At 40.4% G+C, this 26,698-nt stretch overlaps 1 protein-coding gene across 2 annotated transcripts; it reads right to left on the bottom strand.

Moving 5' to 3' along the window:
- Positions 1 to 114: 114 nt before the first annotated feature.
- On the bottom strand, positions 115 to 26,038 carry SERPINB7 (serpin family B member 7). Of its 2 annotated transcripts, none has more exons than XM_010961262.3 (8): positions 25,923 to 26,038; positions 16,361 to 16,546; positions 13,111 to 13,161; positions 12,418 to 12,534; positions 8,318 to 8,435; positions 5,966 to 6,108; positions 3,966 to 4,112; positions 115 to 1,283 (listed from the first exon to the last, which is right to left on the bottom strand). In XM_010961262.3, exons 2-8 carry the CDS (start codon positions 16,526 to 16,528, stop codon positions 885 to 887), a joined length of 1,143 nt encoding a protein of 380 aa, XP_010959564.1. In that variant the 5' UTR covers positions 16,529 to 16,546; positions 25,923 to 26,038; the 3' UTR covers positions 115 to 884. The 2 variants fall into 2 exon arrangements, with proteins under 2 accessions (XP_010959564.1, XP_045377406.1); XM_045521450.2 differs by lacking the exon at positions 25,923 to 26,038 and adding an exon at positions 19,460 to 19,501.
- Between the last annotated feature and the right edge of the window lie 660 nt (positions 26,039 to 26,698).

Genomic DNA, 26,698 nt, shown 5'->3' with positions numbered 1-26,698 from the left:
AAAATAGCAACATTAAACCAAGTCAGATTTATATTAAAAAAGCATTCTTTCTTTTCATGGCTTGATTGCTTGGCGTAGAAAATAGTGCAGATAGTCTCACGATTGGCCCGAGGAGAGCCATCATGCTGTACAGCTGTGTTCAATTTTTTTATTTCGATAAATAGAGAAAAAATTTACAAACTTTACAGCATATGAAATAATATACTGCAAATAACAACTGGCAACTGTTAAGAGATACTTAATATTTGAAAAACTATGTACATATCAAGTCTCTATCAAGGAAAGGCCAAAATGATTAATGAAACATTTCAGTTGGTCCCCAACCCCAAATTCATATTTTTTTAGCATCTAAAATAGATATTAATTTCAAATCAACTATATTAAATTAAATGCTAATGTCTTCTTAGCTCAGCAAGGAAAAATTATCCTTCACATTTATTTCCCGCAGTGGGACTTACTATGTAGATCATTTACAGCAAAACTAGAATATCTGCCATAACTACAGTTTCAAAAAAGATCCCTAGGGCTGCTTCTATCTTACTACTCCACCATTACCAGCAGGGCACTACACAATTCCCATATGTTATATCCAGATCTTTGTGCGAGAGGCTATGGTGTGAAGACTGGCAGAAATAAGTGTGGGTAGAGAGACAAGGAAATTAGAAATGGGGTAGGCAGATGGTGGTAGAAATGCTAAGAGCAAGATCAAGACAATCAACCAGGTGTCTAAGGAGGGTCAAGTCACCAAAATCATCTGCCAACCAACGTTAGAAGGAAATAAACCCAAGGGAAACACCATGTGCTTCCAATTAAATTCAAATCTATTCACTTGTGGTGGCTCCTTGATGTTTCAGGGACCATTATAATAGAAACCAGTTGGATTTTCAGGGGCAAGAGACTTTGCCACTAAACAAAATGATGTCATTCTTCCTGATGACAAATAGGAATGGGTGATCAGCTCGGAACACTGTGGAGTCTGGGAGCTGCTTTTCTACGAAGTCGTTTCCCGTGGCAGCGGTCGCCTCTGTGCCTTCCTCGGTCACCTCTATGTAAGACTTGTGCATCAGTTTTGACATGTATAGTCGGCCTCCTGCAGCTATACCGGAGAGATCAGCTCTGGATTCATCAAAGATATCTCTCAGCCCTAGGGCTTTTAAATAGTGTTTGGCTTCATAATTCTTCTCTATCTTGAACTGAGGGAAAAACACCTCAACATATTGATATCTCATTTTTCTTGGATTGGTCCAGTCCATTAGATTCTGGAAGGTCAGTTTTTTTTCAATCTGCAAGAATATTTAAAAGACAATTTAAAATCATATGGTTAAGAAACAGATGGGGGGGTGGTGGATAGCTCAAGTGGTGGAGCTCACACTTAGCCTGCATGAGGTCCTGGGTTCAATCCCCAGTACCGCCTCTAAAAATAAAGAAAGAAAGAAATCTAATTACCTCCCTCCCACAACTAACAAAAAAAACAAAAACAATTTTTTAATTTTTAAAAAAGAAACATGAAACAACAGCTACAAAGATACAGGGTTTTCCATAATCATCCTCTCCTGGATATTTGCATATACGTATGTGTGTGGGTCCCCGGCGTGTCTGGAAAGGGGAAATGATTAAAACAAATGGTTCAAGTACTCTTTAATGAATCACATATTAATCTTCTCTAATGTGACAAGGTGTGGCTTATCCATGCTTCAGGGCATTTCTGATCTCTGCCCGCATATGAACGTATGTAGCCAAGGGGAAACAATGAACGAGTGAAGGAATTAGAGAATCAGAGATCACCAAAGGGAGGAAGGAACTCATCAGCCATAGAAATCAGTGTTTCCTGACCATTTTCCCCTCAATAAAGACTTAGTGATAGTGCTTGCACAGCTTGTGGGAATAAACCAACGGAACCCCGGGTGGCCCACAGCAAGGAGCCCAGAGCTGTAGCCTCTTGGGCTTGTGTCATCAACACCTCCCAGCACAGACACCCCCACCGGAAGGCCTGGATCCAGATCGACTCTCCTACTCAACGTGTGTGACAACTGAAGCTCAAGACAGTGTAGGGAGATGTCATTTTTCTTGGATTGGTCCAGTCCATTAAGAGTAAGGGCAGAGCCAGGACCCTCAGCGACACAGTGAGGAGCCCCTGTCTCTCCCCAGTATCACTGCTGCCCCAGGTGACTCGCAGATTGAACTCTCCAACCCCTTCACACTGAGAATCGATCATAGATTACTACACACTTATAATGGGAAGAGTTTTCACGCACATTGTTTACCAATCTTGTACACATATGGGCATTTGTTCTCAAATTTAGGCTCAGTGGAATCCTAAATGGCTTTTCACAGCTGCTAAACCTTCCTCATAGTCTTATCAAGGACCTGGATTTATATAATTTTATAAATTTTATATTTTAAATTTTTTGTGTGTAAATTATCCACTTCGTGGATAGTAACTTTTTGTTACTGGATTAGAATTTTTTCCTCATTTAGTCTTCTGCAGAGGCAACTTCCACACTGCTGTTTAGTCCTGTAGGATTATGGAAGTCTGTAGATTTATGCTAATCTGATCCAAACATTATTAGGAAAATCTATTACAGAAAAGAAAAACTCAGTAAGTGCAAGAACAAATCTTTATAGTTATCTACCACTTGTTTTATATGAGATACTTTTTCTGTTATTGAAGATTATTTGAAGTTAACATAATTGATGTGTGCTAAGATCTGACTGTCATAAAGATTATCAAGTGAATTATTGATTTAATATGAATACCAATAATTCATATTGTCATGCTTTAAATTTAACAATGCCAACTTTATGACATTCCTCTTGCCGTTCATGTCAAAAAAGAAGATTAAAATAAAAATTGGACACAAATCATTATAATAATTCATTGCCTGTGTCCATGTAGGATTGGTACTTCCATAGTTTTAAAATCATGTCTTTAAATCATAGGAAAAAGATGGATAGAAATAATGCCTCTGGGTAGGAAGAGTCTCCATTTCTTTCTATATTTTTTACTTTCCATTATTTTACAAGAAACATTTATTATTTTCCTAATTAAAACACAACAAATATTTTAAACTTTAGTTATAGCTTTTTAGGATAGTGATATGTGTGTACACACACATACATTTGTCCATATGTACTTCTCAGACAAATTGACAATTTTATGAGCCTCTTTTCCCTAATCTCACGTGGCTGCTGTAAGGATTAAATGAGATAATAAAAATGAAGCACCGAGCATATGGCTTGGCACATAGTAGGTGTTCAATAGATGATGTCTCTTATTCCTTTTGATTGGAAGTATAGAGATTTGGGCTTCTGAGATTGCAGGTCACAGACCTAGGAAGCCAAGTTCACAGAAAGAAGAAGGGGAAGAGGAGGAGGAGGGAGGAAGGAAAAAAGGAGAAGGAGAAGGAGAAGAAGGGCTGAAGAGCAAGATCTGAGACCCAGTGATGATGTCTGGCTCTGCAGGGCCGCCGCTGCCTGCCGCCTGCACCGTGCTGGTCGGCTGCCCTGCTCCATCAGTCACAGGGCAGTCTCTAACCTGCTCTTCCTAGAAACACAGCAGCACAGAGTGAGACCATACATTTTAATTCTCAAAGGCTCAGGACTTAAAAATGCCGTCATATTGTTCCTGCTTAAGATGCTGAGTCTATCAAAATTTCAGTTTTACATAAAAGGCTATTTTCCTGGCCAAATGCAAAGACCTAAACTCATGCTCTTCACTCACCGTGGCTGAAATTTAACAGGTTCCAACTCTACAGCTATTCAACTAAAATGATGCTAAATTGAGATGAGTCAGTCTCAACATCTGCAATGGTATCTGGCACGGAGTAGGTACTCAAATATTTGTCAAGTAAATGAATAAATGAGTAAGTCAGTAATTCCAGATCTTAAAGTTGATGGATAAAACACAATCAACAGCATCCTAAAAATCTTATTCCCCAAGAGTGGAAGTGGCAGCAGTGACTTACTTGGGATAGGTCATTCTCAGGCAGCATTATGTACATGCTTATGCCACCGTGATATCTGAGCTCCAGAACCTGCATGGATGGGTCCTTAATGACAGACAAATTGAACTTCCGTTCTTGATGCATCATGGCCACTGCTTTTCCAGGACACTGGAAGTCAAAAGTCACAAAAGAATTTTAAAAGCCCACCTTATTTCACTTACTGACCAAATACAGTAAGAACATGCTGCAGTTTTTGTTCAGTTGACCTTGTGGATTTTCCCCAACTTGTGGCCAATAGTGGTCGTGTAGGTTCACATCTCAGTGGTAAAAGCACAGACTTTGACTTCAACTGCTTGAGTTTACAACTCCCCAGCTATGTGACCTTGGGAAAGTTACTTCACCTCTCTGTGCCTCCATTTCCTCCTCTCATAAAGAGGGGTAAAAATAATCTCTACTGCATAGGATTGTTGTAAAAATGTTGTTAGTTAATCTGTCTAGCACTTGGAACACTGCCTTGCATTTGAGTTTTATCTGAAAATGTATCATAAGTAAGAAATAGTTATTAAATAGCATTATAATTTTAAATGATTGCTATAATTTTTTTTCCTCTCATCAGAAGGAAAAGACAGACTACTACTATAAAATCACAATTTAAGAATGAAGTCTTGTAAAATGTTTTAAATTCCTGTGAAATATTTGATACTGAGGGGATAAAAAATTTTGATACTATCCCCCAAATTAACTTGAGGGGGAACACAGTAGCTCTTCTCTTGAGGGTACCATTTGTAAATTTAGAGACACTGTAGAGGTATAATAAATGATTTTTTCCCCTAAAATATATTGTGATTCTGCCAACTTTTCAACATTTTTGTAACACCTCCCCTTAAGAAAGAAGGTTCTAAAGGAGGAAGTCAGATAATTATTTGAACCAAAGATCCTTCTTCCTCTGAAAAGTTTGTTCTTTTTGACTGAGAGTCCAAACCTCACAAAGAACACACAGGATGCAATGAAGGAAAAAAGGGCACCTGTTTAATGAGACCCACCAGCCTCGTGGAGGCTGAAACAAATGAGGGCTGGGATGTCACAGCCACAGTCTCACTTCCTGCCCGGGCGGGTAAAGAGTCACACAGCAGGGTTGTGCTGGGGAGAGACGGGAACTAGACTTAGCGAAGAGATAATGCCACCAATTTTTGATGGACCCAAAACTGACACCAGTCTGTGATGTGTCTCCTGTACTAAGATTACTGTGCACAAATTGATAAAATAAAACCAAGCATATGTGTCTTCTGAAGGGACAAATTGGTACACAAGAATATATGTTTTATGAAGGTCGGTTAAGATGTTTTAGATCAAAAAGAATTAGACGAAAGACCAGGTATGACCAATTCTGGGAAATGCACAGCTTTATTTAACATAACATTTCCCTTTGTAAAAGGAAACACCTCTTTGCTTTGACCCTGGAAAAAAAAAACGTCATTGATGTTAAATGACTCTCACTGTACATGTACACCCCACACTTAGACTCACACACAAAAAAAATGGCATGCTTTCGTCAGATGTTTTTTCTGATAAGCCTCCTAATGAGAATATCTTAAAATAAGGGTGGGGGGAGGTTAGAGCTCAGTGGTAGAGTGCCTGCTGAGCATGCACAGGGTCCTGGGTTCAATCCATTAATAAACAAATAAACCTAATTACCTCCCCCTCCCCGCCAAAATTTTTTTAAAATGTTCTAAAGAGTATCTTAAAATAAATTCATATTTTATTACTTTAGTCAATTTTGAATGTTTTAAGAAATACCAATTTGCTGCGTTCCATAACCTGCACTGTCGGGCAAATAGAAAGTCTGTTTTACAAGCAGCTTACCCATACTGTATTAGCATGTAGTACTGGATGGTGCCGGTGAGGCAGTAGGAAAAATGAGCAAAGAAATGGTAAACCCAGCACTTGTCTACGTAATACCACAGTTTCTGTGAAGGCACACTATTGGCAAAAATCTTCCTAAATTAAACAGATTTCCACACCTTGGGCGATCTGAAACGGCAGTTTAGGGTCTCACTCTTGGTGAAGGCTGATTCCCACTTGCCTTTGAAGTACACAGCGTTCACCAGCACCATTACAGCGGCTGAGCTTATGGTACCTTGATGAAAGATATTCTTGATTTTGCCTTTTGAAAATAGAGAAAAAAAAAAAGTTAATTTTTTTCATGTAAATTAAAAAAAAAATTTAATGATGAAATGAATGTTTTTCTTATCACATAATAATTATAATGATATTAGTAATAATCTATGAGTAATTACTTAGTCTAGCATTTTCTGAACACTTTGTATGCAATACTTGGTTTAATCGTCACAAAACCCTGTGTACAGTAGGCACTATTATTGTTTCCGTTTCGGTTGAGGAACGTAGGGCATAGACAGCTTAAGTAATTTGTACAAGAAATCCTGACAACAGGATTCCGACCCAAGATGACAATTCTCAGAGCCCTTCCCTAGTGGTAGACACCAGATAGCCTTTATCTACTCCACTGATGAGGCCACAGCACTTCTGGTATAATTTAACTCCATTCTATTGAAAAGGCTAATTCCTTCATTCCACGTTAATGAGACGTTTGCTAAATGCTTGGCACCATTCTGGATACTTGAATCACAATGGTGAAAGACACAGTCCTTGCCATCATTGGGCTCAGTCCAGCCCAGTAGAGGCAGCTCCCAAACGCAGTCACAGCACCCTGGGGTCCCAGCCTTGTGCTCAGTGTGCTGCGGGAGCGCAGATCTGGGGCAGCCATCTCTGGCTGGGCCACCTGCTTGAGCTGAGGGCAAGGTTGGGGTCAGGGAAAACTTCCATAAAGACAGGACTGTTTATTCAAAGACACGGAAGCTTGGGAGAGCAGAGTGTACGTGGGGAAACCCTAACTCATTCCGATGGAATAGGAAGAATAAGATAGGAAAGGTTAGAGGCAGGGACCGGAAGATAAAGAGCCTGGGGAGTCCGGGGAAAATTCTGGATTATCTTGAAGGTGATGGACAATTATTCTTCAGCATTTATTAAAATACATGAAAGGGCAGAGTCACGAGGGCTCAGATTTGCCTTTCTGAAGGGTGACTCCGACAGTGTGTGGAGGATTCAGGGTAAGAGGGTTATAAGACCTGGGTAGGTTTGTTGGAATATTGGCATCATTTTGAAGTGTTCCTCCAAATGAGTATTGAGTTCATATGCTCATCACAATGAGAATAATTATACATAGGTTTGCATGAGAAAGGAAGAAAGAGAAATAAATAACTACTCCAAATGAAGAAAAGTTTTACTAATCTGACACTAAAATACTAAACACTAAATGGAATTCCATTCAGTTATTAGAAAAGTTAGTTATATGGGTTTCTCTTGATTTATGAATAGTGTATTTGAAACACGTGGTAGGTAATGGTCAAAGTAACCCCCTACCGATGTGATGATGAATAAATGAACAAAAAGAAACTTGAGCCACTGTATTGTTGTTTCCAGGACTAACTTATGCTTTTGAATGTTTGTATTTAAGGGTGCAAGCCACATATCTCAAATTTTTTAGACAGAGCCAGACTCAGCAAATACACATACATTGTTCAGAGTATAAATCAAGGCCACATCTTAGGTAAAGAAATGACTTTGGAATCAGGTGATTAACAAAACAACAAATAGATTTCTTTCTTTGTTTTGTACTACACAAGAACATTAGGTGGAGTTCCATTTTCACTTGGAAAGAGATTTGTCAATAAAAAGATGTACTTTTTTTCTGGTAGGCGTTACCTTTGCCACATATATTATCTTGCTAAATGAAGAGAATTTTAAAATAAAAAGTAAGCTATGTATTCTTTAGGAAAAAAATCAATGATATGAAAGTATACTTCTTAGACAGCAGGATATCATTATTTTAATAAGCTTCTTCAGTCCAAGAAGGAACAGTAAGATACTGGATGGGTCATTAGAATAAAATATTATGTTGTGGTTATTGAAAATAATATCCTATAAACCAATCTCTCTGTTCACTAACCAAGTATAAGACATTGAGGTTAACGATGAATTAACTCAGCTTGTCACTAATTTATGAAATGGCCATAATAAAATCACTTTGTCTCACTAATAAAATTTGTTTCCTAATAAAATGAGATAATGTAATAGACAAGATTTCTAAAAAATATATAAAGCATTCACATCATTAAGATTGCTCAAAACCACAGTGCAAATACTAAAGCAATTAAAAATAATAGCAAAGATTACTTTTCATTAAGAGAGCAGTTCCTTTATGGATACAAAAGACTCCCAACTTCAAAGTTGAGAGTTCTCAGTATTCAGATATAACTGACAGATCTTGTTGAAAAACAGGGCATGGCACTCACCGTGTGTCTCGTTTTCAATCCATTTATTAATTTTATGTCTGGTGTCTTCTATATCATTTGTAAAGTCAACTCTTTCCACTTTGGCATTATATAGTTTCTCAGCACACTCAATGTAGTCCTATAAATAGAAATGACACACAGTTCTATAAGTAATATGCAGTTCTTGTATTTTCAAACCATCACCAAGTAAGCACATTAAGAAATATATTTTCGAATGTGTCTCCTCATTTCCTCTGCCTTACTCAAGGACTACTTCCTGCCTCAAAGATGAGGAAGTATGGCTAGAAGGGGAACTGGAGAACTTGAAATTCTATCTGCATAGCAAGCACACTCTTTAACTTAAGGGCACCTGAGAGGGACTGGGGGCATCAGTAGAGACTGCGGCTAATGCCCACCCCTTGACTTGACCACTGCTTTCTCGCCGTCCGTGCTTCCATAGCCCCCTAACTCATCTCCCTTGCTTGTGTCATCCTCTTCCTCCTGAAAACCCTTCAAGGCTACTTCTTGTGCTTAAGATGAAGTCCTGGACCTGGCCTGCAAGGCTCTGATGGTCTGCACCTCACTCACCTCACTTCTAGCCACTTTCCCCTTCATACTCTGCTCTCTAGCCAGATCCAAACACTCGAAGCATCGCAGAAGTGCAGGTGTCCTCTCTCTCTCGAGGCCTTTGAACAGCATCCCTTCTACTGGGAATGTCCCATGGCTCTCATAGTTACATCTTTTAAAATTACTTTGTGTATGTATTTATTTCATTTCTTCTTTTATTTGTGTGTGGGGGTAATTAGGGTTTTGGGGTTTTTTTTGATGGAGATACTGAGGATTGAACCCAGCACCTTGTGCAGGCTAAGCACACACTCTCCCATCGAGCTATAACGTCTTACTCATTTTCTATTTCCAAAAGTATAGATGCCTCTTCCTGATAGATGTCCCTCCTGTGTCCGCTCACAGTCCCTTTACCTTCATTTTCTTACCAGCTGTTATCATAGTGCATCTTGCTTGTATCTGAGATTTTCTGAGCCCTTAAAAAGACGGTAGATTCTGTGAAGTCAGAACCATAGATGCCTTGCTGATTATCGCGTTCCTCGCACCTAGCACATTGCCTTGCACGTCATGGGTGCTCAAGAAATACTTATTGTCTTTAATAAAAAGTACTTACAGCAATCCAGTGTAGCAGTAACACAGCAAGCACACATATGCACATTTTGACGGAAAGATTTTCATAATTGGGGGGAAAATATTCCTCACAAACTGTATATACTGACAGAGGGTATTCTGGTGAATTTTACAGAATTTTTCAAAATATTCATGAGGATTGGCTAGTTACCCATCATCTGCCTGCAGGATGAGATTAGTTCTACAAAGAAGGCTTGGGGTATAATCTATGTACCTTTCTTTTCAGTCCAGCTAATGTGTCTTCCCGATCCCCCTCAAATACTGTTGCTTAAGTCCTTAAAAGGAGGCATAAAACTTAAATGACAAAGAATAAAGCTATTGATATTGACTGTCTCCTCATATGTGTATTGGCCATTTAAGTATGTTCCTTTGTAAAGTGCCAGTTTTTGTGTTTTTCTTGATTCACAGGAGTTTTTGATTTTGGATATCGGAGCTTTATTGTTCAGGTTTATTGCAAGTATGTTCTGCCTCCATGGCTCGCCTTTTCACTCTCTTTATGATATTTTTTAATGAAAAGAAATTCTTAATTCTAATGCCCTAATGCTGTCTACTTTATCCTAGATGACAAGAGCTTTATGTATCCTAAAACAAAAATTAATAAATATTTGCTTGTCCAAGATAATGAGGATAAAAATCTATATTCCTCTTCTAAAAGCTTTATCGTCCCGCCATTGGCATTTTTACCTATGATCTACCCGGAACTGATTTTGTTGTATACAGATGAACGTCAAAATACATTTTTCTCTAGGGATAGCAAGTTGAACCACTGCCATTTATTATAAACACTGACCCTTACTCCTCTGTAGAGTCACCTTTATCATAAGTCAAGTGTCCGTGTGTCCCTACGTGTTTCAGGACTGTCTGCTGCATTCCACTGGTCTATTATCTCTTTTCACAAATACCAACAAATCTTAATTATTGTAGTTTTTAAGTGCTGATTTCCAGTGATGTAAGTCCTCCGTTTTTTTCTCTTTTTTTCAAGATTGTCTTGACTTTTCTTGGTTCTTTGCATTTCTATGTAAATTTTTAAATCAACTTGTCAATTTCTCCAAAAATCAAATACTGTGAATCTATAAATAAATATGGGAACAATAGACATTTTTATAATATTGAATGTTCTCTCCATAAACAACTTTTTAAAATCATCTGTTTTTAAAAGTCCTCTTTAATTTCTCTTAGCAACTTTTTTTGTTTTGTAAACGTCTTTCATTAGATTTATTCCTAGATATTTGATGTTTTATAATGCCACTGTAGATGGTATCCTTTTAAATTTTATTTTTTAATTATGGATAACATATAGAAATGTAAATGAGTTTTATATGTTAACCTTGCTAAATTCACTATAGTCTGATTATTTATAAAAATCTTTTAGAATTTCTACATAAACAATTGTTATCTGTGAGCAATAATAGCTTTATTACTTTGTTCCCAATTCGAATACATTTTACTCGTTCTGTTCCTGTCTGTGACCTCTAGTTCACAGTCTAAGGGAAAAGTCAATTATAATCCACAGTACACCCAGAGGCCCGTAACTTTCAGAGAATCTTCTCAGAGGAGAATGAGCTTAAAATGAGTCTTGAAAGAAGAAGGGAAGTTGGCCAGGGCAAGTGGGGAAAGGTGAGCACTGCAAACAGAGCTCGTTTCACAGGAGTAAGAAGATGTGGGCACATCCAGAAAACCGACAGGAATCTGTGATGACTGCAGTGACTGATGAAAGGGCAAATGGAAGGACATGAGACAAGAGCATGAGGGTCTTGTTCCCCTTGCTACGGAGCTTTCATTTTATTCCAGAGAGAGTCACTGAAGGGATTCAAGCAGGGAGGTAATACAGTTGAATGTGCATTTCACAGAGGTGCAGTCAGCGTAGAAAGAGATAGAAGGACTTGTTAGAGCATCATTATCGTTTATCCTGAAGGATAGAACATCAGGGTGGCCCCTGTAAAGCTTGTGTAAGATACTTTTGGGAAGATTAAAAAGCAATGTGTCCTAATGCTTCATAATTGACAGGCTGCCAAAGGATTTGGGAGTGGTGCTGGAAAGGGGCAAAGAATTTGAGTGGGTGACAGACAGAGGAAACAATGATTGGGTGGAACACAGACAGCTGGAAAGATGCAAGTAGAGATTAGCCCAGAGATGTCACAGAGGTGGAGTTTAATATTCAGGTGAGGAGTGAAGAATTAAAGGGGGGAACAGACTTCCCCAGAGAATTGTGGCCACTGTGTCTGCTTGAATAGTGCTCCACAGCTTCCGGCTGCCACAGCAGTGATGGTTCTAGAGGCTGGGTTGAGCATAGCAGCACGCAGAGTGCATCCTGCATCTCACTGGTCTTGGAGTGAGCAGGTACTATGTTGAATGAATTGGTAATACAAACTCCATATGGTAATACTAAAAATCAATCTGCTGACCTCAAGTGAGCCCATTCCTCTCCTGTGTCAAGTCTCAGTGGCAGCTCTACCAAAGGCTGGCCTTATCTGGGTAATGTCTCTTACCAGGAACTCTTTTTGTAAGCGATCTTACTGAAAAGATAAGTAATTAACCGCTGGAAGGAGAGATGGAAAGGCATGGCTGAGAAAAAGGAGGTGAACTCAGCTCTGGGGATGCAAAACGCAGAAGGAAAATGGATAGACTTTTCTCTGCTGCCCGTGGACAACTCTAAATGAGCTGTCTGCTCCTCCCACCCCAGTCCCAGCTCCACGCCACTGCCAATGGGCAACCCTTCTGCTGTTTTGGAGTCTGTCAGTCTGGTGACCCTGCATATGTGGATCACTCAGGTAAAGCCAAGTTGTATTTTGGAAACAAGGTGATGACACTTAAAATCACCTTTGTATGGCTCAGTGGAAAGGTGCAAGCCTTTATTCAGATGATGGATTGAACAAGACTCAGGTTCATAATGGAAATAACCCTCTAACACAGGAGGCTGCACTTACCTTTCGAATATCAAACATCTTTTCTGCAAAAAGTCCATTGACAATGCTGAGTTCGTAATCCTTGTGGGATGAGTTTATATCAGAGAGAACTCTTTTCAGTTGGGATCGGATTCCTGGCTATTATTAAAAAGATTCATAAAAATGTATTCTCGGACTGCAAAGGTATGCATACTCTTTTTGCACATGAAATAAAACAAGTATTTTATACCAGAAAAGAATTGAAAGATAAGGATGTATTAAAGCAGCAAACAATGCCACACACATCTACAATTTCTTGCCCTTTCTCAAAATATTATCTGTGATTGACGTTAATTAAAAAAGTTACTAAAATAAATTATTAATCTTAGAATAAGCTATTAACAAAAGATAATTAATTTGGCTAATGTGTACACTAAATAATTCATTTTAGCTCTGTAAGTTGGCTGTGAATATCAAAGAACAAAAACAAACGTTTACTTCCCAGTCCATCTTCCCAAACTCTGGCTAACACACAAGTAAAATATTGGTTAAGTTAATAATTTACAAGTAAGTTATCAAAAATTGTGTTTGAAATAGTCGCACGATGCAAATCTGAATGAGACATGTTCCTTTGCTTTAAAGGATGGAGAGCATAACTAAGTATGTCAGAAAGGCAGTAATTTTTCTACGTCTAGTCTCACGATCTCTTTTCCTAAAAGAACATATCATCTTTACCTGAGTATTAGAAGAATTCCCACGTCCGGAGAAGGTATTAAAACGAAGCATCTGCACACAGAGAACAAGGGAAGCAGTTAGCAGGTGGTGCTGAGCAAGAAGGGACCAGATGGGAAAAGTAAGGATTCGAGACGCCTTCATTAGCAGTCGTGTTTGTGCGTGTGCTTGTTAGCACCCAGGGCAGGAGTCACGTGTCCAGCTGCCCTGTTGACTTGGTTAGAACAAGACTGTCCTTTGGGGAAAGTATAAACTGGAATCCCGTGATTCTGCCTCCCGGCTCTGTGGCCAATTTCACCGTAACTATGATTCTTCCGTTAGTGAACATCGACATCGCTAACTTATCCCTAAGAGAGGAAGGTTCAACAAGGACCTTCTGTTTCCATGAAAGTGTTTATTTTGTTACTACCAGGGGAGCAAATAACAGCACGCGTCTGTTTTACTTGGACTGTGTCAGTGTCACTTTTTCATTCTTAACTGCGTTGTAACATTTATGTTAGAAAGTAGATGAAGTTTACCTCTCGGTATCCCCAAAATGAAAAAGGAAAAGTTGCAAATGAAAGTCCTTACTGTGGATCACCTCAACATGAGATGGAGAGAGAGAAGCACTAGCCAGCTTTTGTCCTCTGACCTTGAATTTGGGCAATGCCTTTGTATCTTTCCTTCCTAAAAAGAGGGATTATGGGTGAGAGGGTCCAGTTCTAAAATCTTAGAAAAAATTCAGGGAGAAAGATGTAACCAAGAGAAGGCTGAGAAAACATTGAAAGTCCTACTGATTGTTACGTAACGTTATCGTGTGTAAAATATTAACAGCTTTGTTGAAAAAACATTTTGACTGGTGTCTGCTCCTCTGAGTTGTAAACCTTTTACTCACTACCTCGTAAAAACAACCTAGTAATTAGCGTGATGCCTAGCAAGCAGAAGGGAATCTTCCCTTCTTTTTGGCCAAAGTTTCTGTCAGATTAACTTTAATAGTTTCTTGTAGTTTTCTTTTTTGAAAAATATCCAAGGGCATCATTGGATAGATTGGTATTTAAGTATATATGGATGCACCAGAAACATAAAATACCATGGGTTTGGATTTACCTAATACAAATGCATGATGTCAAGTGTCAGGTACCACGATGAGAAGCTAACCGGGATATGGGGGGTGAGGGGTGGGGAGCAGGGCGGAGGCTGAAAATTAATTTCCAAGAAGGTATTTTTCAGAGGACTTATATTTGTACAAATGAATTACATGAATATTTTTGTGACTATAGTTGTCATTTTTTTTTCTCCTACGTGGTCTTATAGGAGGTCATAAATAGCAAGAGTTACAAAAGTAACTCGTGAAAGTCGTTGATTGGGGCAGTGACTATAAAAGAGCACCGCTTTGAATTCCCTGGGACCCGCCTCCCAGAAACTGTTGATCCCTGGCCCACCAGGCATCCATGGGCAGGAAGACCGAGGGGTCGCACCAGGGAGTAGCACCGAGAGTGGCCGGGACCTGAAGTTGCACACAGATCCCGAGCCGTGTCTTCTGCTGGGTAAGAGCTGGGCTTTAATCACAGGTGTGGAGCACACACATCACGGCCTGACATACTGAATAGGAACAACTGTTAAGCTATTTTTTTTAAAATTAGATACCATCAAATCAACCTCTGTAGTTTACAGACAAGGACCCTGAGGGGTCCACAGAGGTGAACTAATTTTCCCAAGGTCCAAATCCGAATCTACTCACTTCTACAGCACTGATGCCAAGTTGTCTCGTTTGGTTCTACAACATTATGTATTTTTATTAATGAATGGAAATATTTTTATTAGTTGCTAGATTATCTTTTCCAAAGGCTTTACATATATTTATCAGAACATTAACTTTAAAATAATTGAAGCTTTACAATAGTGTGCTTTGAGCTGGCTTTCATTTTGGTGGCTTTAGGGCAAATGGGCCTTCCTCTTGGGGGCTATCTGGCAGTGTCTGGAGATTTTTTTATTTCCTTGACTGGGAAGAGGTGTGTAATGCTGTCCGGTGGGGTGAGGCCAGGGACGCTGCTAAACCTCCTACAATGTACAGAACAGCCCCTCACAGCAAAGAATTATCTGACCCAAAATGTCAGGAGGGTTGAGGTTGAGAAAGCCTGCCTTAGAATCATGTCATCCTGAGTTTGCATGTCAGCTCTGCCATTTACTAGCACAGAGATGGTGTGTCAACCCCTCTATCAAATCAGGAGAATGATGCCTACTCCAGTGTTACTGTGAGCATCAGACAAGATATTGGTAGCGTTTATCCCAGAGCCTGACACTGGTGAAGTTCTCAGCAGTTGGCTGTTATCATTTCATTAGAGGGAGGTGTTCAGTGGGCTGGGTTGTAAACCACTCCAGCTGTTGGAAAATGGCATTCTTCAGCTCTGTCCTTGTTTCCTAGCAACAAAGACTCACTGAGCTACCCAGGGAGCGAAACAAACTCCTCTAGCCTAAACTATCTGCACAATAATCTTCAGCAAGTACTTAAGTGTGAAAGGTTACAACGGGGACTCGCTCCCTCTGGCACCAAAATAATGGAGGAATCGGTGGGCAGAGAGGGATGACATCAGGGTTGGACATAGCCTGGACCTGGCATCTCACCTACTACTGAGCTCCCGAATTTCGATGGCAAATTTTGGAGAGAAGGAACGTAAACTTCCCTGCACAGCCTAGCTCAGGGCTGTACACAAGGGTGCGTTAGTAAGCACTTTGTAAAGGTGCTGGGAAGGGTGGTGGTTTTGACAATGCGGTGAGCATTCTGGTGGGCTCTGTTATCTGGAATGTGCTGTGATGTCATTTGTGCCCAGGTCGCTAGTGACTTCATTGATGACTCTTTCTAGCTCTTCCTCCCCATCTACATTTTCTCAGGCAGTGGTCCTCAAACCTCAGCGCGCACCCGGAGAGTTCCTTAAAACTCAGCTTGCTGGGTCCCCTCCCCAGCAACTTCTGATCCTGTAGATCTGGGGTGGGGCCCAAGCGTTTGCATTTCTGCCAAGGTTTCCAGGTGATGCTGGCATCAGAAACATACTTTGAGAACCACAGGACTAAGGAAAAGGATCAAAGCTGCAGTTCTGGAAATATTCCAGCTTAAAGAGAAATGCCGCGAGCTGTCAGTGCTTCCCACCGCGGGAGGGCTCACCGAGGCGTCTTCTTTACTAGGGACCACTGCAGGAAAACATTCTCTTGGGAGAAACAATTTGCCCTAAGATTCATTACAAAAGCCGTGATTGGTGGCACATCCAAGACTGACCTTGTCGACCTGAGCAGCACAGTCTCCTCTCGCTCCCAGACGAACCAGGGCCAGGGCGGTGAAGAGGCTCAGAGAGGAAAAGAACACGTTGCCGCTTCCTTGACTGTTATCCATCTCTCGGAACAGGTTGAAGCAAAATTCTCCATTTGCTGCAGCAAGGGAGGCCATTGTGAAACGGAGTGCAGCCTGGAGAACGAGGAAAGAAAGTGAGTTCCGAGTACATTTTCTGTGAATATTATGATTTTTATATTCATTGATTTTTTTAAATTCGAAGCTTCCTTTCTTCAGCCTTGGATGTGACTATCAAATAACTTAGAACAAAAATAAAAAGCTCCTTTGGCCCAGCATCCTTGTTACGAACAGTCTAAAACTATCTCTTCTGGCGACAATTTTACGATACACTCTTTTTTTTAACACTGATGCTCTGTAGCACAGTGTTTCTGTGCTCTCCTATTCACAGCCAGGGCACATTCCCACTTCTCCTTGATGTGGCATTTCTGTCCTTAGTGGTCTTTGATCATTCTGTTTTCACATCCTAAGCTGACACATTCCTGGGGCCTACTATTTCTCCAGTCACCCCAGATTTCTAAGCTGAAATAGAATAAAAGTCCTGTTACAATAAAACAAATATTACAACATCAGACTGTCCACTCAAGTGGCTAGGGTCCTCACTTTTAATCACCTGCAATTTAAGAGTAAATAAAATTGCTTAAAAGAATTTCCTTAATTTGAGGAAGAAATTGTGTGCTAGATTCTCTCTCTCCAAATAATTTTCAAATAATTTTCAAGACTTCATGTTGATTGCCAGAAATCATAGTAAATAAAATTAAGCACTTTTACAAAACTAAGTTCAAAAGCAAAAGCATAATAATCTTTTCCAAATTTTTACAGAGAAAATTACATTAAATAAAGAATTGCGAGCATAGTAATATATTGATATAATGTAAGCTAGAATCCTTGAGATCGGAAAGAGTTTTAAATGACCCTGTTTGGGGACCTGCTTGTGTGGTCCACTGGGGATCTGGAAGCCACTTGGTAATATCATAACCCAAAATACAAACACTCACTTTGAGGTACATTTTTCTTCAGTCCAGCCCAAATTATTCCTGTTGCTTTACAAATTCAAATTTTACTATTTTACCCCCTGGGCGAAAAGAGAACCTTTCATGTTTTCAAATATCATTCTTTAACTCACTTTCTAAGCAATAATCACAAATTTTCATTTTCTAATTTTTTAATCATCCTGCTGACTTTTCACTCAACTATCCTTGCATTGAAGTAAAGAGAAGCTGCACAAGAGTTTGTCCACAAGCAATCAAGTACACAGTTTTAGGATTTGGGTACATTTTATGGCAGGGAAAGCATACTAGATAAATAATCATTACAAAGAAACACCAGCCAAGAACTTTCTAGACCATTAAAAATTCTCAAGCAACGACTTTTAAAATGATAAATGGCACTAGGATAATATATCCTTAAACATTCTCGTACAGACACGTTCATGCACTTGGAAGATAAACTCCAAGAACTATGTTCCACTTCACATAACTGTTTTTATTATTTTTCTCTATGCAAGTGCCTTGTAGTTTCCAGAAATGAAGTCTTTCCTTCTCATCTGATGTAAAATCTGAATCCCATTGGCAAATAGACAATCATATTTAAGATTGAATTACTTGTTTTAAGTTTCCATCGGATGACAGAGAATAAACATTAATATGGTACCAAAACTGTGATTTTCTTTCTCCTATGATTTCTTTCCCCAACATCTTAAAAAAACACCAAAAAATAAAATCAATCCATCAACAAATATCCGATGATTTGGGGCCCAGTTAAATAACTAAAGTAAATTGAAGAGGAAAATCAATTACATTAAGCTACAGAAGCAGGTGTCAGCATTAATATTACCCAGTAGGCCAGTGTCTGGACACAGCAATGAAGGAAAATTCTTTTCAAATTGCGAAGGAACTTGGTTTTAAATTAATTTTTTATTTTACTAAAAATATACTCCATTCTTATATTCCTTATAAGAAATACTTTAATATACAGATACGGAATTAACTTATAATTCTCAAGTTAACATGAATTAAATACTCATGAAGGTCTTTAAATTCCAAGCATCAGACTTGAGGATTTAAAAGTCCATGGAAGTCTGAAGCCTATTTACCTACTTACGGGATATTTCAATTCGAGAAATTTTTTTTACCCCTTCCTTTCTTTTGTTAACATACTATTTGCGTCAAAACAAAAGAGTAGATATGTTCTCACTAAAGCTTTTTTAAAAGTCTAATAAAAAAACAAGAAAATAATTTTTAAAGTATAAGAAAAGCCAGGGGCAAAATACATTTAATGAAACATGGAATTATAATGACAATATTTCATGGATCTAAGCTTATTAATACCTAACAGATAAATTATGTGCCTTAAATGTTTAATCAAAATATTTCATCTTAAGAAAATTTTGTCAGTACAAGGAAAAATAATCATACTTCATGGTACATTGTTGAGGGAAAAAATACCTGTTTTTACTGACCTAAAACATACATAGAGGGAAAATTAATAACTACTGTTGAACATGCTTAATTTTTATTCATATCATGTAAGTCAGATGTCATGCTAAACATAGTTACTCCTCTACAGAAGTATTTTCAAATCTTTCCATTTCTTTTAAAACCATGATTTCAAATTTTGATAAATCCTTAATCAGATAAGCACTTCGCTATGCAATTAAAACAGAGTTCAATTCTCAAAAATCTGTATCTTCCAACCCATAAGGCCTTAAATAAGAACACCTGAGAATTTAGATTTGGACATAATTCCCAAATGCTAGTTATCTCTTCCAAGATGGAACACAAAGTGTTCGCCTGGCCTCTGATCCCCAGCGTGCAGTGCGCGCCCCTCTCCCCAGGACACCACGGAAAGCCAGCTGTAGACAAGCCCGAGACAGAGAAGCCGAGCAGGACCAGACAGCAGTGTTGACACTGTTGGGTGCATTCAGACTCTCAGGTACAGAGAAGCATCCACCGCTCTCCTCTTTCTCTCCCTCACTCTCATTCAAAGTGTCTGGCCAGACTTCAAGTTGTGGGCTTCAGAGATATTTACCTTACTCTCTTCTGAGAGGGAGTTAGCTGCTGGTTGGGTGAGTCTGGAAGAGTTCTTTGCATTACTCTGAAATATAAAGCCTCTGACTCAGACACTCCCTCCTTCCTTTTGTGATGACCAGGGTAGTTTAAATAATGTCATTAAAGTGGAGTTAGGTTCAGGCCCTTTTACAGAGCAAATTAAAAGCAGTGTGCACCGTGTGAGCTACAGATCCAATTCAAAGTAGTTAAAACAGATATATTTTTAATGAATCAAGATGTAGCATGAAATTTAATTTGATATTAACATCACATAGTTTTTTCATACAGTATGTGTAGATACTCGCTCCGAGTGGTACCAGTGGAATTTTTATATATGGAAGGGCAGGCTTTTCAAATTCGATCTCTGATCTTTGTTTGCGTCCTCACCTTGAAGGTTCGTATTCTAGGGTGTAGAGGCTTAGCTGTCGTGCAGGAACACCAGTGCAGTCCTGGGGAGGTGAAGAGGGCGGAGCGCTGGGGAGCAGAGTTGGGGCAGGAGGCGCTGAATTTGGGGATTTCTGTGTTCTGAGGCAGCAGGGGAGGGGACTCTTTCAGGAAGGAGAGGGTTTAACTTCACATGGTGTTTCTGACATTGTCCTACACATTATTCCTACGAGCGTTTACCCACCCTGCCTTCATCTTAATTGTACGTTTTAATGCTAAATTGGAAAATCCTAACCGTTTGAAGTTTTCTAAGGTGAATATCCTATCAGAGGGACAGATGTGTTTGAACATATGAAACAGGGTGCGGAGAGGTCTACCTCCAACATAGGAATACGTTAGCGATGGGAACATCAGGAACTAAACAAACAAAAAATAAGAAAAAAAGTATAATTCTTAACTCCAGAGAAAACAAAGATTACACGGGGAAATATATATCCTACTACACTTTATAGCTCAGCTCTGGATAACGTTCCCTTAGTTGTAATGATTTAAATATTAAGCATTGAGTTAGACAAGATTTATGATGCATGACCGTAGGGATGTTAGGAGGAGGAAATTGTCGGGGTGGGGGGGTAGGGTGAGGAACCAGGTATCTGAGAGGCACATCGTCCTTCCATAAAAGGAAGTCTGTAGATGGTCTCTAAAAGCAAAAAACAAAAAAGGAGCAGCGCTGGCTTGCTGTTTGGATGTCTGGAAAGATACAAGGAGCAACACTAAATGCCGTTGAGATTGGAGATAAGAATACACTTGTGAAACCATCACCACAATCAACCATGCTTCAAAAAAGTGGTTAAAAAAAAGAAGCAGTGGAGAGTTGTTGTTCCTGCTGAGTGAGAAGCAGAGTGGGGACAGGGGCGGGGTGGGGGGGAGGAGACTGCCGTTTTATGTAAACTAGGCAGTCTCATTTTGACTCCTCACCACCAAGATCGTATATAAACTTGAAAAAAATGAAAGATAAAAGCCTAGATCTAGGTTAATTCCCACTTTGGCAACCCTACCAGCTGTGTGACCTTGAGCAAATAACTTAATTTCTCTGAGCCCCCATTTTCTCATCCATTAAAATAAGAGTTCACATCAATTATATCTGCATTCATATTTTTATTTACAAATGTAGGCATGTAACGTTACATATTCATCATGTCTGATATACATTATGTTTATGTACATATATACGTATGTGTATGTATGTGTGTATATGTATGTGTATAATCACCAGCACGGTGCTTGGGGCAGGGTAAGCCCTTGCTAATTTCATTCCTCCCCCTACCTGTCCTCCACCCCCACTTCGCCTTTGTTATATTTTATTATATGTTATTATCATACAACATTAGAAGTTTTTGTAGAGCATTTTACCCCCTGAAATCTGGGGGTTTGTTGCTACTGTCTCCCTAGAGTGTTAGTTCCATTCCTCTGAGGCAAATGACACAGCAGCTTCTTTGGAAGGATTTTCGTCATAGGAGGTGGGGGCAGGGCTGTCAGGAGTAATGAGCAGTTGTGAGTGGAATTTCAGAATCAACACGGTAGGGAGAAGAGGCAACTGGCAGCCTGGAGGTGGATTTGTGGAGGGAGGGACCCGTTTGCCTGGGACTTCTCCTGGTTTTAGCCCTGCAAGGCCCACAGCCCAGGAACTCCCTCAGTCCTGGCAGGGCGCCCCCCCAAGAAGGCATCCCCTCCATCGTTCCCAGAGCTTTTCCCGAGACCCTTGCTCATCTCGTACACCCCAACCAGGTCCCGGTCATTCAGTCACAACTGTCGTAAGACACATAGAACATATTCTTGACAGTATGCTCTCATCTGCTCACGGATGCCCCAAATCACCACAACAAGAGACATGGGGTACCATGCCAGTTAGAAGTAAGGCTGAGAAATCAAATAAGTCAGGAGGAAAAGAATGCACACAGTAGGATTCCCTTAATGAAAAGGTCAAGCCAAGCAAAATGGTATTTGTAAAGATGCTTACTTACATAGGTGGGCAGGCTTTCTCAAACAAATGATGGCCTCCACTTACCTCTAGTGGGAAGGGAAGGATTTTTGCTTGTTTGTTTGGTAAAAGGATAAGGGAGGGAGGCTTCAGAAGTTCTGATGTTTCATCTGTTTGTTAATTTTTATGTGGATATCGAATGCACTTTTATGCCTCCAAGTTATATTTCGTAATTTTAAAAGGTCAATCAAAAATATAAAGAAAGAAAATGCCTCAGAGATAGGATCATGGCTCACTGTGTAACTGATAACTGATCTATTCCTGAGAGCAGGCTTTGGTGGAAGATGGTCTGGGACCCTAAGCCGAAGATAAACAGAGGGGCACTGAAGTAAAGAATAAGATGCTAAACAAGACCAGGAGAACTGACAAGAGATGGTGCTCAGCAGAGATCAGGGGGCCCAGTGTTCCCTGCAGCAGCCCCCAGACCTAACAAAGTCACTGAAGGGAATACAGGCTGCTTCCCCGGAAGGGCAGTCCTCCAAAGATGTGACTTGGAGGCATTTCAGGCCTCTGCACGTGACCATTGGCCATTTTCTCCATCTTTCTCGAGATTCAGTGGTGAGCTCACCTCTCAGGACAACAGCAGAGACAGGAGCAGCGTACCTGAATATGCAAATCAATAGTGAATTCATACCAGCATCCTGGTACGTGGAAGCAGTGGTGAGAATCGAATCTCTCTCTCACAAAGAAAATGTTTCCACCTCACTGCGGACTGTTCAGCCCTAAATGTTTTCCCACACACTTAGGAATTCCTGTGACGAAGAAGTGAGGTGGAAACCTGGCACATCACTGTCTAATGAAACCCAGCAAGCATTTCTAAACAGGTTTTTTTTCCCTTAAAAGCTTAGAACTGTATTAAAGTCTGTCCCTGGTGCTGTCTACACCCTGCCCAAGCGCCTGCTTACTGATGTGCAGACCTGGATTCTGGAATGGTTTCCCTGTGACTCAGAGTCAGCACTGTCCCTACAGAAGCTTACAAGCATTTAGCCTTCAAACAGATTGCAAAATAGTATCTGACTAAGGTGGTCATTATGGGATTCACTCAGTTTGCATGTGGATCAGATTTGAAGAGGTAATTTGCTCATCTCTGTCCTTTACCATGTCGATGGTTTTAATGTAACCATACCAAAAAAAAAAAAAAAAATCAGAATTTACGGTATTTTATCAGCCTGTCTCAGGACATACTCTCTGTTTGTGACAGACCAGGGCAACAATAGACTAAGGCAAGGCAGCGGTGACTCTGTGAGTTAGCACACAATTTTACTGCAGTTTGTCATTGAGCTTTAATAGCCTAATTTTTTTCCAGTATAAATGTGCTTTAATACACTATTTTCATCATTCCTGAAACTCAGATGCTCATCTGGACCCTATGCTATTTTGGCTGGCTTCTCTTGTGCTGTTTCCTCTGCTTGGAATTTTCCAGAGACATGTCTGTTGGGTTAGTAATCTCAGCTGGCTTCTCTGGATGCCTACCTGAATGAGGCAGCTTTAGATACGAGCTGAAGCTTGGGGGTGTTAATTCATTCTTGTCACCCCGCCAGCCTCTTCTCCACCCTTCTGATCTGGTAGTGGAAAGCCACTTCTGTAACATCCAGATCCTCTCCGCCGTTCCTTGGAGTGGGGGGTTCCCTTTGAAAAGTGGGAAGGTGGAGGGACAGGTAGATCAGGACCAAATGGTGGTGGACACCTTTGCCACCAGAACATGCCACACAGGGGCATGCAGCCCAGCCTGCCATTGCATCGTGGGCTGTTGCGTCACAGCCACCTGCATCTGCCGCACGGAAGGCACTGCAAGCCTGGATCTTCTGGCTCAGTATTTTCCAAAGTATAGCCAGTGGTTACCCAAATGGCTGAGTCCTCTATTGGAATTAGAAGATACCATCGCCTTACAGTTACTTGTCAGTTTTGTGGAGTTTCACCTCCTTCCTGCTAACTTAGACAAAATCCAATAGAGCAGTTACTGCTCGTTTCCATGATGGTTTTTGAGTAATAGAATAGCAGAGGAAAATAAAGTCACAAATATTCCCTGAAAGTTAATTTTGACTTAGCAGTTGCAATAAATTTTCTGATGGTGGTTGTTAAAGTGGAAAATACAAGCTTGCACATGGATTTCCTGTTCTCTTGGATTCTACGTGCCGTGGTAATTGACGAGAGCAAGCGGACATATTTTTCATTCTACATTCTTTCTATTCCCTATCTATAGTAGGGATAAAACACTTTCAAGTGGTAAAATGGCTGGTGGTTAAAAGGCAAGCGATCCGAATGACACACAAACTGTATAATCCTCCTGGAATTACCAAGAGTTGGCTTTATATCTGAACATTTTAAGGTCACACCAATCGTGCTTTTGTTGTCTGCTGTTTAGACCAAAGTTAGCAAAGGCAGTTGTACAAAGTGTGTGTGTGTGTGTGTGTGTGTGTGTGTGAAGGGTGATTCAGGTGCTGTGAGAATGTGGCAATGTGACAGTGACACCAGGTATGAAGAAATGGTTATTAGAATATGAGGGCAACGCACCCTTCTGGTAAAGCCACTTGTAGGTGAGGCAGTAGGTAGGTTAGGGGCGAACCAGCAAACAAGGAAGGCTCCCTCAGAAACTAACGCTTATCCGGAAGGCAAACTAGACCATGAACTTGAAGGTAAACTCTACTGTTATTTTGCTTCCTGTAGTGCCCAGTGCTTACAATTACATGAAAGATGAAGCAACGCACTGCAGACATTTAGAGCATGTGTTTCACCAGAAAATCCTGAGAGTAGAGGTTAGCAAATTTTTCTATAAGGAGTCAGACAGTAAATTTTAAGGGGTTTGTGGGCCAGGTGGCCATCTTTCACAACTCAGTTTTCCACTTGGAGCATGAACGCAGACATAGCAAATAAGTAAACAAGTGGACGTGGCTGTTTTCCAATAAAACGTTCTTTACAAAATCAGATGGTGAGCCAGGTTTGGACTGAGAGGTAAATTTGCCAATCCCCACCCTAAAGCATTTGAGGGCACTCTGAAAGTCAGGTAGGAGAGGAAAGGCTTTGCTGAACCACCCAGTTGATTCTTGAAAGACCTATGTCCAACTTTATAATTTAAAACTATTGCACCAACTAAATCTAGAAAAAGGCAACAGCGACTCAGCCTCTCTCTCGACCCTCAAAAGCATCAATGTATTATAACTATTTATTTTATTATTATTATACCTATTTTGCAGCCAAAAATTAGGATTTCAAGCCATTCGGTTGCTTTTGCAAGGATACACATATTGTCAAGGATGGACAGAATTTATATACAATCATTTGACTTTATAAGAATCAGAAAATCCAGAAGCTAAATTTTCATGTTGTGGCTGACTTAATTTCCTAGACAAAGAAGATGAATCTTCTGTGTTACTAGCTCTTAACATGGAACAGAAACTTTCAAAATGATGATTGAGAATGGGTTTTGGATCATTTGCTTTAAACAAAAAAAAAAAAAAAAGGAGAAGAAAAGGAAAGGAAAAGAAAGAAGAGAAAAGGAAAGGACAGAAAAGAAAAGGGAAGGAAAAAAAGAAAAGAAAAGAAACAATGGGAAAAGCTAGCTTGTAGAAAGCCCAAACTCAAACATTAGATGTGTTCAGTGTCTGAGTCATCTTTTACAAGCGTCAGGATTTGTTCAGCAGTTGGGAGGTATTTTTCATATAAGGTTAAGAATAAAGCTGATTTTCCTGCATCCAATGTGTTGCCCAGTGTAAAAGGTGCTGCCATCCACAGTCATTCTAATCTCAAAGATCCCGCGACACAACCCTGTATAGAATAGAGGTTGGATAGGGGAGCTCACGGTGCCTTCGGGGAAGTGCAGGAGGTGATGGTTTTACCAAGCAAGGAGGTGTCTGACTACAGGAGCCCAGATGCTAGAGGCAACACTATAAGTTTGAAGGCAGGTGAATGCTTATGACAGGCATAGCCCTCGGGCTCCCGGGCTTCCCTATCCACCTTAGGGAGCCTGAGGAGACCTAGAAGCCTAGAATAACCCAGCACGCACAAGAGTCCCACTTACCTCCTCCCACTGCTCTTCTTCAGCCTTCACTGCTGGGCTCCAGTTCCTCCTGCCTCCTCCCTCCTAAGGCTTCTCCCTCCTCCCACCTCACTTCTGCCGTTCAGGGAACATTTCCCAGACTTCCCCTTGGCTCAACCCTCAAGGGAGAGGTTGAGAACAGCCGCATCAGTGACAACAATGCATGAGAAGTCCCTCCCCTCTCCCAGATGGCACTAGAGGAAAATCATGGAAGGGGAACCAAGGAGGGACACCAACTGGGCTCCCCTGTCCGGCTCAGGAAGGCATGCGGCATCTGCCTGCTCAACAGAAAACATAGAGCAGTGCCATGATGTCTGCCTTCACCCTCCTACTTGATCATGGGGGCGTAACCCCACCAAACCCCAGAAGAAATACTCTAGAGCCTGTCCTTTCATGTTCCCTTCTAAACTGTGTATACCTGGGTGTGGGGCAGGTTATGGGTTGAGGGTTGGGGAGTCAAAGCCAGCAGAATAGAACACAAGTTGGGATACACACGAGGGTGATCCATGGTCAAGAGGGGCCAAGCACCAGGAGAGGACATAGACAGTCCTGTCCTCCGTCCAGGAATGAGGTCAGTCGAATGCTTCGGTTTTATCCATTCCTAGGGTGGTCATTATCTAGGGCTCAAATGGTGCCCCTGAAAAATGAAGTGACTCAAGTCCCAGATCTCATGACAAGCTTGCAACATACGGTTTTTGCAAATAACAAATGGCAACATGCCACTCTGGAGAAATGCTGACAATCCACATAGCACAACA

This window comes from Camelus bactrianus, chromosome 30, assembly GCF_048773025.1.
Source record: "Camelus bactrianus isolate YW-2024 breed Bactrian camel chromosome 30, ASM4877302v1, whole genome shotgun sequence".
NCBI classification, from domain to species: domain Eukaryota; kingdom Metazoa; phylum Chordata; class Mammalia; order Artiodactyla; family Camelidae; genus Camelus; species Camelus bactrianus.
The sequence above is the reverse complement of the archived record's forward strand: the minus strand, read 5'-3'. Positions and strand labels throughout refer to the sequence as shown.